Genomic DNA, 13924 nt, shown 5'->3' on the forward strand with positions numbered 1-13924 from the left:
GTTGCCATTTCCTTATCCAGGGGATCTTCCCAACCCAGGGATCAAACCCAGGTCTCCCGCATTGCAGGAAGACACTTTGCCATCTGAGCCACCAGGGAAACCCACTGATGAAGTGAAATATTGTAAACCAAGACCTTGAAGGAAAATGGCTTGATTTCATACACAGAGTCTGACTTCCCAGCTCTGGGGTCTGGTGCATGCAGGAGACCTCACCGTTTGCCTCACTGTAAAGCAGACATAACTAACACCGGTATTCCCCTCCCAGGTTGCTTGTGAGGATTTAATCAGGTCACAGATTTAATAACTCAGTGAAAACCCCTGCAGTCTGGATCTCAAGGAAAATCAGCTATTTAACTCTTGAAAAGTCTCTTGCTTGCTCTAAGCCACCACATTCTCATATTTTCTTCCTCCTATCTTCTTCCTTCTCAGCTCCCTATCTGTCTTTGTTTCTTTCCAAACATCAAATGTTGAGAGTTCTCAGATCATCAAGAATTTAGGTGCTCTTCTCACTCTCTCCTTTCCCTAAGGGTTCTAACCTACTCCCATGATTTTAATTACCATCTGGAGGACAAATCCCAAACACATTCCTAATTCAGATCTGAACGCACACCTGCTAAGTCACTGTCCACTTGGATGGCGTGGTGAAACCCTGAGTTCAGTCACTGACCCAAGGCCAAACTCACCATTTCTGCCATTCAAATGTAAATGCTGCCTAAGCCAGTAAGCCGCTGGAAAAAACACGGAACCCTGGGAGTTATCCCTGAAAAGTCGTGTTGCTCCCTTTTCAGTCTGTAACCCATTTCCTACTCTTTTCGTTTTATGTCTGAAATATATTCTGTTGTCTCCACGGCGCCATCCCCTTCTACTAACAATTAACTCCCAAACTGGTTTCGCTCAAACAGTCCCCCCTCCTCCAGTCCCACCAGAGTGATATTTCAAGTGCAGGTACAATCGCTCCTCTACCTACATTTCTTTACATGATCAGTGGATAAGTAAAACAGAATAAGGAGTAAACACTGTGAACCACTAACAAGGTGTGCATATGTCCTCCATCCCCACGGTCCTCTATGTTCCAAATGCATGACAACGTTTTACTCTAAAATGCCAGGCTCTCTCCTTCTTCAAGGCCTTCATTCACATCCACCCTGTTCCCTCTTCGGGAATGTGAAAAGGGGCCCTCCCTTCCCCTGCCTGTATCCCCATTCCCAGCTGTTTCTTTCCTATCACTCAGCTCTCAGTTTAACCAATACTTCCTCCAGAAGGCATTGCCTGGTTCTCTGGACAAGGTCAGTTCCATTAATTATGTTCTCACAAAGCACCACGTACTTCTGCTCCACAACCCTCAGGGCATTTGTAAACACACAGAAGATAACAACTGACACCAGAACAGGGAGCTCCTCTGTCCTGCTTACAGTTGCACCCCTTAATCTCATCAAACGCCCTAAGTGGGCCACAGAGATACTGACAGACGTTTGCTGAATTAATGAACACACAATGGTTCTGGTTTCATTCTTGACTCGATAACGGTTCATAATTGGTGGGTAAGCGCACATAAAACTCTAACTCAAGGCAGACTGTGATAGCTTTTCACAGGAAATAAACATAGAGATTACTTGATCCTCTAAGAAAAAAAATCAATTCTGGAAGGGAACAGACGTATAGGGAAAGACCCATGTAAAGGAAGGCTTCTTTCTGGTGCAGAGATATGAAACAAGCCATGGAGAGCTAGCAAGACTTCAACAAGTAGGAAATATTCCAAGGAGGGGAAAAATTTCAGACAGAAGGGAGAAGGATAGAAGGAGAAATATTTCTGCAGGAGAATGAAAACACTGCTCAAAGGAGAAAAGGGTTTGTCATTGATTGGAAAACCGAAACAGAGAAAGGATGGGGGGAGTATGACAGATGATGAATTCTGGTTTAGAAACTCAAATTTTAAGTCCTTACATGATGTTGAAAATGTAGTTAAACATGGAACTAGGAAAGAAGTTACCAGTAAATTTCAGAAATTATTAGGCTCATAAAAATTTTAATTGATCCATAAGGAATTAAACATTAATGCAGAGGCATGACAAAGATGTCTAAAGTTATCCACAAACACATATTTTTATGAAGAATAAAAAATACAAAAAAATAAAAGCAATTTTATAATTACTGCCTCAATTTTCAACATACATACCTAATTTTTATTTTATATAGGTGTTAGGGATACTTACCGTATTTTTGCAAAATGATTTTACCCTCTTTAAAACTACTAATGTCCTACCATTGTTGGGATGGAAGAAACTCACTTATACTGACTTTTTCTCTATTCAGTAGGAGAATAATATCTTTCTTCTGTTTAAAAGAATTCCAGTCTTTGTAATAGGCTCTGTGCAAAAATTTTAAATGACGTACAGAATTTTTAAAAGGTCACTCTAATTTCAAAAATGTTAACATCTGAAATTACATCTATTATCTTTAATTATCAAGAGAATATATGAAGAATAATAAAATGTAATACTTACTTTTGCTGCACCTATTTGTTCTTTGCGAAATTTCTCAAGTGGTGCAATTAATACATCATTAGCATTTTGAATCTGAAATTAAAAATACAAATACATTAATTTCTGTATAATTTATGTAAACAATGTTGAAAAAAAGATATGTCCCTTATTCCACTTACTTAAATAAATGGTTTTTTGTTCCCTTTTGCTTCTATAAATGAAATAAAAAATACCTCATGCATGTCATATAGTCTTTTCCTACTTTATAATTAAATTTTCACAAATTATTTCACTTGTGAATAATGTGAAAACAAGTACACATGGCGAGATCTTAAATATTTAAACTTCATATTCTAAAATTTAACTACACATCAGACATTAAATTTTAAGATACCTTTAGTTATACTGGTTTAATGTAGTCAGTTCAAGCATCATTTGAAAATTGAGCCATATAAAAGCTTTTCATCTTGCCGCTAGAATATTGTAATTGTACAGCTGCAAGATAAAATCAAGCTTATTTTTTCCCTATTTAATTAGATTCCTTACACTTGGGCATTGCCTGCATGTTCTCATAATATTTCCATCCACACTAAAACAGTAACTGATTTTATTTCAATGAACAATGTTTTAGCCCAAAACTCCAAACTGGTTTCACTTAAACTTTCAAACAGATAAATCTTTAAATTGATCTGTACAAATACTGTGAGGGGTTTCAAGCTGGGTCAGGGGCAGTGACTGGATACAGAAGACATATTTCTAAGGGAAGCAACATGCTGGAAGGAAATCTTGATTTTTTAAAAAATCACTTTAAAAAGCATTAACATTAAACACAGGAACTTAAATGTTTTCATGACAAAAAGAAATAATAATGTGACAAGATGGAAATATTAGCTAATGTCATGATATTAACCATTTTGCAATATATAAATGCATCAAACCAACATATTGTACAATTGAAACTTCCATAATGAGAATTATATACCAATAAAGTTGAGGGGGGGAGGGGGAAGGTAGGCCCAGTTAACAAAATTATCATTCATTCTACCACTGTGATAATACTATGACCTATTACATAGTTAGCAAATGCAAGATGAAGAGAAAAATCTATTTTTCAAATAAGTCACTATTTTAAAATAGGTTAAAGCATATATAGGAGCTCCTTATATTCTTCTTACAATTTAAAATAAGTTTGACATTATATCACAATTTTAAAATTTCAATAAATGGGTTTTACTTTCAATTATTTTCACTAAGGAGAAGGCAATGGCAACCCACTCCAGTGTTCTTGCCTGGAGAATCCCAGGGATGGGGTTCTGCTGGGCTGAACCTGGTGGACTGCTATCTATGGGGTCACACAGAGTCAGAAACAACTGAAGCAACTTAGCAGCAGCAGCAGCATTTTTACTAAACTGGTTATTTCCTAGTCGAGCTTTATTTCTTAAATTCCATAATCTAACACACAAAGACCGTATTCACAAAAATAAAAACTAAATAATGCTTCCCATGATTCTGTCATTTTCCAATTTGTAGGAAGCTGAGACGACCTCTTGAAAAAAGTACCTAATCCTCCATTGTGGAAACATACAAAGTAGATCAATACTCAAAATCCTTCCCAAGGTGTTAAGAGTCACCACAGATACCTCTGACACCCATCACCTACCTCCTATCTGTGAGCTTGGACAGGCATTCATCCAGATACACTGAGCAGGCATTTTACTACAGAGAGATAACTGTAAACAGTAGCAAAGTAGCTCACTTTTAATTCTCCCTCTCTAAATCCTCTTTGTCCCGGTGAAACTCCAAATACACTGAAACACACACATATGTATTTCTCCAGATCTTACAGAGATAATAAAGAATGGATTCTGCCTTTAAAGTTCACACAAGGAAAGACAGTGTCATGGACACTTGAGTGTAATTTGGAAAAACAGCAACAATAAAGGCCAACAGTTACCGAATGTCTGCCTTATGCTGGAAACCAGCATGACCTCATATATTTAAAGGTAATGGTCTTAAACAAAGGGATATTTCTCAAGTGGTGAAAACGCAACAATGAGGTTGAATAAGAAGATATACAGCACAACGCTTAAGTACATGTATTTAAAATCAAGAATGGCTGACTTTCAACCCAATTCCATAGCTTATGAACTGCTATTTAAACATTCTGATCACCAGCTGTAACACCTAACAACTTGATTTTAAGGATGAAGATAATGAATGTAAAACACTTAGTTCTGTGCCTTACATCCAGAAAGTACTCAAAATTTAGTTTTTAATATCTCCAAATAAACATATATAACATATGTCCATCTGTAATGATATACCTGATACACTTCTATACCCGAATCTTCTACACTACCCTTTTGGTTGAAGTACCTCTATGTGCACATTCTGAGAAGGTATTTTCCTATGAAAGTCACAAAAGACAGATGGCCTAGACATTCCCACATTCAATCACCAGGTGCTTTTACATATGTGCCAAGCACACTACTGAGCTATGTGGGAAGGGAAAAAATTAAGGCACGGGCTATATATCTTCTAGAAAGCTGATGCCTACTTATGAAAAGGGGAAAAAAAATATTCATTCAACAAGTATTTAATGTCATAAAGTCCTGCTAAAATTTTCAGAATATTTGAGACAAAACTGATCACAGTACGTTGAGAATAGTTACACGATTAACTGTGCAGAATTTATCACAAACACATCAGAATTTTGACAACAGAAAAGATCCATGAGAACTAAATAAGTCAAGGTAGTATTTGAATAGTGGAGGTGAACAGGAAGTGGATATGAACTGGATACACCAAAGAGAAAAAATACCCTAGGAACAGGCATCACCATAAAAGAGGCAAGAGAGAGAATTATGCAAATGGCATGTGGGAAGGGGACAGAGGGTGCAGCGCAGGGAAAAATAGAAGCATTTACTACACGTTCATTAACAGTCCACCCCAATTGTGAGTGCACCAACCAAGTTACAGGCCTAAAAAAAAATGGAAATGGCACGGTGAATATAAAGTATGTTGAAAAGTTTTGGCACACAGCAGCTTCCATGTGTTATTAGCTAATAAAATCATCTAACTGGAGAAAAGTGTGTAATTACTATTAGAAAATTTAACTGCAGTAAGGAAAGGATACCCATAATCTAAAAGTAACCTGAACATGGAAATCACTGCTGGTTCCTAAAAAGAGGATTAATGTAAAACCTTGTTCTAGGAAGTAATATGCAGGATACTTTGAGAATGAAGAGATAAGGACAAGACATGCCAGTTGAATGGCTGGGAGAAGAACGCAGGTTTGAAGAGACGACCAGGTCAGAGGCCTGCGGCGTTGACAGACTGGGAGCAGGAACTGCAGAGGCGGAGGAATCAAAGGCGACACTAACTTTCAGCTTCAGGCACTGGAACTCCAGCATAACTGTAAGAACTGGGGTAAACGAGGTAGGGAGTGGATCTGGTAGAGAAAGAATAACGACAATGAATTTCACTTTGCACCTATTACTTTTGATGCCATGAAAGATTCACAGAAATATCGTAGCAGAGTATCCCACTTCAAAACATGGGACTAGTCAATACGAATGAAATGTTTTTTTATTGGGAAAGACAAGAAAAGAGAGTGGATGGCGGATCCATGTTCTAAGACGCTAGCACTCACATTCATATCCAATAGTTTAAATCTCTGCCACAGCTATTCTCTGGCTGTTACGTAAATATGGCCTGGGAATAAAACAAAACGTGAGAATATAAACTTGAGCCAAATGTGATAATTAACAACCACTCAGTGGGGCAAGTATTACTTCCTATCTCTAGTTCTTCCATATTTCTTCATCTCTTTCTTTTGTTTTTGGACTTGCTCGATTTTTTTTCTTTCTTCCCCCTGCTTTCATTCTATTAATGTGAAACTGAAGGAATAAAAACATAAGTTCCAGAGGTACTAAACAGAAAAAAAAAAAAAAAGAAGGGGAAGAAAAACATCCAACAGAGTGATAGAGATAACAAGAGATATGATTTGTTGAGTGTTTAATGCGTGCCAAGTACTATGCTAAGCCCTTCACAATATCTAGATTAAAGTTGATTTCATATGAGTAATGAAGTTCAAAATATAACAATCATCTGGAATATATTAAGAATGTGAATGCTGAAGTTAGACCCTGTTCCATTTCGAATCTCAGCACCTAAACTGCTAAGACTCAATGCCTTCATCTCGGTATCTCTTAAGAATTTCATAAAAATCAAAGGAAAAATACACATATTTAAAAAAATCACAAGCATAGATTTGGCATATGGCAGGCTTTCAATAAATGTTTGTTTCATCACAGAATTTACAATGTCAACTATTGAGTTCAGAGTCATCCTCAGCGGTCTGAGAATTTCCAAGATGATTTAAAAGGTAGTTATTCAAAAGGGAGAAATTGAAATCCAAATAAATTTAACAGAAACATTTTCAGAGTACCCATCTGCAGTGGTAGATAACAGGAACCTACATTTTCCCATAAACCATAATGACATATGTGTGGCTTTACATCTGACATATGATGCTTTTCTTGTATGCAGTCAATGGGCTGCTGTTCACAATATGTGGATCCAAATTCAAGAGATCAAAATGGAAACACCAACACTCAAAGGGTGCAAAGTGGATTTATAACCCAACTGTCTGCTCCTGACTCTCGGCTTTGAACACCCTTCACGGGACGAATGCCTTTTATCCCAACACACTGGTCAATCACACAGGTGAAATTCTCCAATTCTGACGTAATCCAAGTGTGAAGTAAAGAAGGTATTTAAAATTTAGGTAGGCTTAAAAGAGCTACTGTTACAACTGAATAGAAAATAACATACAGAATGCTAAGAAACCATAATTAAAAATCTGAATCCGGGCTACAACACTGGTGACACTCTCAAGAGTGTGTCACACTTAAAGAGCAATTGCATTGCTTTTTAAATTGCTAGAGAAATGCAATTCTGGCTCACATGGAACTCTTTCTCCTCAAATTTATACAGGGGGTTTGATAAAACTCCTTACAAAAGGTAATACTAGAGGATGGGGTGGGGGGTAGGGCATGGAACCAAGTCACAGAGTTCAGGAGATTCAAACTTCCATAATATTTCTGGAATGTGTTACTTTGTATGACCTCACTAAGAGGCTTTAGGAAAAATACAAATGCAATTTTAATGCTCTCCCTAGATATTGATAAGATAAATTTTTGAAAAGGTCATATTTCAGTAATTAAGGGTTAACTATTTTATAGTTTTTAACCATTATCTACACCTTGGTTTTAAAAAACTTATTTTTGTAAGTACTGGTCCATTTTTAAATTCAAAAATAATCACAGCTATTTCACTTATTTTCCGCATCAGAGAAGCAAATCTAATATTGGGTAATAAGCCTTTACAATACTGCATTTCCTGGGTAGACACACTTTGACTGTGGGTGTATTACATTAAAACCAGGCAATTCAGCTTCCTGTTGCTTTTTTTATTTTGCTATTTCAAGTGATTCTAATAAACAGCCACAAGGGAGTGCTCATAAATCGCTCAAAAGTAATGGTTAGAAAATGTTTTTATGTGGTTAGAAGAATCATTATCCAAACACGTTTGGGTTTTTTTCTCTCCAAGTACACATGAATTATAATTTTCTACAGACCATGAATTTTCAAAAGCTATATCCTATAGGAATTTTCAATGCTTGTTTTCCACTGCAGAGACCCTTACCATAACTTGTCTGTCCAAGGAAGTGAGTAGTGATGGAATAAAACAAATCTGAAAAGTAATTCTTCTTACACTTTTACTTTCTCTTCCCCTTCGAGGTCTTGGTTAAACTTGACTGTTGTTGGTACCAGTCAGAGCTCATCACAAATCAATGATTACAGTATCCTACCAAGATGTAAGATAATTCTCTACCTCTAAAAGCTCTGAAAGACTCCAGGTTTTGAAGAGATTGGGGCTTCCCTGGTGGCTCAGATGATGAAGAATCTGCCTGCCATGCAGAAGACCTGGGTTCAGTCCCTGGGTTGGGAAGATCCCCTGGAGAAGGAAATGGCAACCCACTCCAGTATTCTTACCTAGAGAATTCCATGGACAGAGGAGCCTGGCGGGCTATGGTCCATGGAGTCGCAAAGAATGGAACTCAACTGCACAACTAATACTTTTGAAGAGATTTAATGATTTTCTGCAGTGCTATCAAAGCAACTGTTTCAGAAGGCTACAAAGAACAAGCTATTTATAGAAATAAAACATGGATGATGTAGCTCGCTGCAAAAACAATTTCCTGTTGAGATGGCTATTATAATCAATCCACAAAGTGAAAATATCACAAAGGTATGTATACTGAGTAGACTGAACACAATCAATATGGAAGACACCTATGAACAGGCTGAGGTAAGACTGGCTCATGGTCTCACTGGTATTTATAACTGGGGAAGTCAGAGCAGAGTCCTTGGGATTACAAGCAAGTGTCTCTTCGCTGCCTGTTCCAACCCCCTGTCCTATTCCCGCCCCCCTTTTGGATAAAGCTATGGCATGTGGTCTTGGGATAGCCTGAGTTTCACTCCTAGATACTGGTTAAGTTAGCTCTCCACAACCTCACAAGAGGCTAAGTCAGTAAACCCACAGTTTTTCTAGTTGTCACGTGCATGCATGCTCAGTCATGCTTTGCAACCCCACGGACTGTAGCCCACCAGGCTCCTCTGTCCATGGGATTTTCCGAGCAAGCACACTGGAGCAGGTTGCCATTTCTTCTCCAGGGGATATTCCAGACCTAGGGATCGAACCCACGTCTCCTGCGTCTCCTGCATTGGCAGACAGGTTCTTTACCACTGCACCACCTGGGAAGCCTTGAGCGTTTCTAAACTAGAACTCAAAACCCAATCTCACAGAAAGTGTGGAGGACAGACATATGAACAAGACCTTCATATAATAAGTAATATGAAGTAAAAACTAAATGTATTTTACTTTCTATCCTTTAATGTAAATAGCAACATACTCTGAAAAACCATGCCTTCATCTTTTGAAAACATGTAAGGTTATCCGGCTACCGCAATAATCCATTAAACTTCTACTTGAATGTCACTTATTACTTCAATATTGGATGTTTTGATTCTACTTATTAAGTCAGTGTTCTATGATGAATCCTACTTCATTGGATTTCATCTATTTAGATCCAACTCACTTATATTTAATATTAGTTTCACCTTTACTTCTACCAGTAATAATACTTATAGGAATATATTTAGAAAAAGAAATTTAAGTTTTTGGAGAATGATGCTATAGTAATCCCATTTTTTATTTCAGAAGATAAGTAAATGTATACTCTCTAGGGAAGTACATGGGTTTGTATTTAATTCTTGAATTATCCCATGAAAATTGTTTAATTTTGGTCAAATTACTCAAACACTCCATGTCTGTTTCCTTTCTGTAAAGATGAAAATATGCCTTTATCTCATAGCCTGTTTACAAAAATTTTTACATTTTATATATAATGATCATAAGAGTCTATTAATACAAAGTTGTACTTTCTTCTTAACTAAATTCATCCTGTTTGAGTAGGTTAACTGTAAAACAATAATATATTTTTTAAATGACTTAGGAATTTGCTACTGGATTTTCCTATATTAATAAAAGAGTGAAATCTTACCAGCAGGTATTGGATGCCAAGACTTCGTAAATGGAACATGGTGGCTAGTAGGCTAAATGGCAACCTCTCTGCTTCTACAGCTTATGACTGTCTTGAATATAACTCAAAGTAAAGTTAGCTATTTTTTAATAAAAAACCATCTATACTCATAAGACAAGGGAGCAGAAAAGCATTCATCCAAGAAGAAATTGACCATTTTCATAGCATAGCTGAGAAAGTAGAAGAGAGGGGTAAATTGCAAAATTTCATACAATCCACTGTGATCTAATAGTGTCATAACTCTAGGTTGTACCAAATGAAATTCTCTGAATATTGATTTATCTGGACTAGAAAGGTAAGTTATTTTTCTTAGATTTTTTTTGTTGCTCTTAAACTACTTTTGCTTTATTCTTTCTTATCCAGCAATCTCTAACGGCAGATTAAACCAAAGATACTTTTAAAGTTTTCAAGCATTGTAGAAAACATCTGTAAACAACAGGTCTAACCATAACATATGCCTCCTCACAAACTTGTGTCTACTTATTGCCATCCTAATTACCACATTTATAACTATCATGTGAAAGTCACTCAGTCGTGTCTGACTCTTTGCAACTCCATGGACTATACCCTCCATGGGATTCTCCAGGCCAGAATACTGGAGTGGGTTAGCCTTTCCCTTCTCCAGGGGATCCTCCTGACCCAGGAATTAAACTGTTGTCTCCTGCATTGCAGGCGGATTCTTTACCAACTGAGCTATCAGGGAAGCCCATAATGGAGGCTTAAAAAAACAGCAGAAAAGGTCAAACTATATTTCAACTTTAAATAACAGATATATGAAGGATACAATTAAAACTGACATCTTAAAAATTACTTAAAACAATTACTCCAAACATCTTGCACATATGTTCATTGTAACAAATACTTTCCTTTTGATTTTGACCAAAAAGTATGCACTTAGGAAAACACTCCTATAGAATATATGACCACATTACCTCAAAGGTCATACAAGGAAAATGTTGAGGTTAAACCTACCTTTTAGAACCAGTCTCCAAATAATGCAAGAAATACTGCCACCTCAGTTGTTACAAGGTATTAAATAACTACTCTGCACTCCCCACTAGGTGAAAACATTATGCACAGAAACTGGTGGAGTTACTTCTGCAGTCCTCTACCTTTGGACATTCTCAGGAAACCCCATCATCCCCTCAATTTGTGTGCCTCCAGTGGCATTGGTATTAAATTTCTATGATGCCCTCATGTTTCTCAAGCCTATAAGAGATGACCAAAGATTTTCCTATAAGACAGTTTTCCCGTGTATATCAGTGTCCTCCTGCTGATGCAGACATACCTCTCCCCCTCTCCCCTACTTTAAAAATCAGTAACCCTGTATATCCCGAGCTGCACCAATTATAGCCACAAGGAAGATTTTTTTTTTTCCAGGTTTTATCCCAGAGTTTAGAGAAGTCAAAGTGGCTTCAAGTAAGGGGTCAGGGGGAAGGAGCCTCAACAAATTGACTATTTATGTAACTCCATGTCTATCACCTCCTCCTCTTTTTTTTTATTTTATTTATTTTTTCAGTGGGTTTTGTCATACATTGACATGAATCAGCAATAGATTTACACGTATTCCCCATCCCGATCCCCCCTCCCACCTCCCTCTCCTAATGCTACTTCTTCTTGCTAATTTTCCTCTGCCCTTCTAAGTAGTCACTACGAAAAACATCTTTCGAGAGAGAAATTAGAATCATGTGTTTTTTTTAAAGGCGTGTTTGTGAATTCAAGGAAAATTCCAATAGAAGTTTATAAAAATTTATAAAAGAAATGAAAATTCATTAAACAAAGTCAGTTAATTTATGACAGTTATATTTTAGTAGCTGGATCTTAATGTATTTTAATTATAATTGCTCCATATTTATGTAATGGCAGACTGTCAGACCCTTAAGAAAGATTTAAGATATCCCAATGTATATGCAATTCCTTAAATTTCTTATTGCAGCTTTTGCAATCACAGGAGGGTTGGAAGAGAAGAGAAGGCCAGGACAGAGGACAGAGGGAGGAAGGAGTTTTTCTCTGGACAGAGATTCATCTAAACAAAGCTGAGACTGACCTAACCAAAACAAGTAGCAACTGAGCAAGCTCAGGAAGGTGGGCGGGGGTGAGTGCTGTGCTGGGCGGGGGTGCTGGGAAGGCTCACAGTGGCTCCCGGGGTCACTATGAGGCATCTCTTCCCAGCCTACATTCAGCAACTTGGGCCAAATTCAGCTGAGGTAAAGATTTCTACACCTCGGAAATAGGCCAGCATTACACACCAGGGTTTATACACACGCACACACACAGCGCTCCCCAAGAGCTGGCAGTTTACTTTTTAACCACACCTCACTGCTTCAGAGCTAACCGTGTATTGGGAAGGCACTAATACTAAACCATAAACAACGGTAAAGAATGCTAACTATACAAGAGTCCTTTCATCTAGTTATTAAAGCATCTCTTTAAAACATGTATCTGTGGGCTTAAAACAGTACCAACTTAGTATGTCTTTCTCAGCACCTAAAAGTTTGAACTCAGTTGTACTTCCCTACACTTAAACTTACTTTTACACAAAACAAGGATTTTGTATTTCCTGGCTTCCATAGTGACAGGAAGTTTCTGTAGTGCTGATTTAATCGATTTTGAAGCTAAACCTGGACACTGCAGGCTGATCACAAGATGTTGGCTCTAAACATCTCTTGCCAGGAAGAACGACAGCACTCATGCTGCAGGTTATTCATACATCTACCTTCCGGCCCTGTAAAGGTAGAGATAATGTCTTATTGAATTTTGAATAGTCATTGCCTAGCAAAGTGCTTTTGCCATAGTGGAAATTCAACACACTACTGCTAAATTAGTAAAGTTATTTACAGTAGCCATAATTGGTACCTGCATGAATTACTGTAACAAACACTGTTCCTCATAATATTACTGTGGATGACAACCTGCCTATAGGAAACTAAGTATTTCTGAAAATAAGAAAAGTATTTTATAAAATATACTTTTGATATATGCTATATAACATAGGTAGCAATCTATAATGATACAGGTAGCAATCTGAAACTAAGCTAATCAATATTATCTTTAGAAAAAAATTCAGTCACAAAAAAAAAACAACCATTAATTTACAATGACTTCTACTACATTCACACAAAGGTCTTCACTTATAAATCAGTTTTGCAAAAAAATAAAGCAATATTATGCTTCAAGTCAAAATGCCACAGAGGGAAGATTATTATCATACAAACTGCCATAGTGGGTTAAAATGGAAGGAGCAGTAACTCCCTGAAATAAGATATGCACACCACCATCCAAATTCTTTCTGCTCCTCCATCCTTAAGGCTGGCTACACTGTTGTGATGAACTGAAAACTTGAGAAGGAAAATCACATGGCTCTGTAAGATTTTAGCTGGAAACCAGAACAGGGCTCTGAGCAGGGGAGTTACCTACGGAACACAGGCTGAAAGCATGGAGGAGGAAAGCAAGCAGGTCAGAGCCATCGGACAAAGGCTGGGAAAATGCATTCTGCAGTACACACATACAGTAGTTCAGTAACAGAACCATCAGACAAAGGCTGGGAAAATGCATTCTATGCTACACACGTACAGTAGTTCAGTAACAGAACCATCAGACAAAGGCTGGGAAAATGCATTCTATGCTACACACGTACAGTAGTTCTGTGACAGAACCATCAGACAAAGGCTGGGAAAATGCATTCTACAGTACACACATACAGTAGTTCAGTAACAGAACCATCAGACAAAGGCTGGGAAAATGCATTCTATGCTACACACGTACAGTAGTT

General features: G+C 37.4%; 1 protein-coding gene across 2 annotated transcripts in view; it reads right to left on the reverse strand.

The window, feature by feature from the left end:
* ARHGAP42 (Rho GTPase activating protein 42) overlaps positions 1 to 13924 on the reverse strand; it is a 318240-nt gene that overhangs the window by 137948 nt on the left and 166368 nt on the right. For both annotated transcript variants that reach the window (XM_061143598.1, XM_061143589.1), the window contains exon 4: positions 2505 to 2576. In XM_061143598.1, coding sequence (XP_060999581.1) covers positions 2505 to 2576 — 72 coding nt within the window. The remainder of the gene's footprint in view (positions 1 to 2504; positions 2577 to 13924) is intronic.

This window comes from Dama dama, chromosome 1 (assembly GCF_033118175.1).
Source record: "Dama dama isolate Ldn47 chromosome 1, ASM3311817v1, whole genome shotgun sequence".
In the NCBI taxonomy this organism is placed as follows: Eukaryota; Metazoa; Chordata; class Mammalia; order Artiodactyla; family Cervidae; genus Dama; species Dama dama.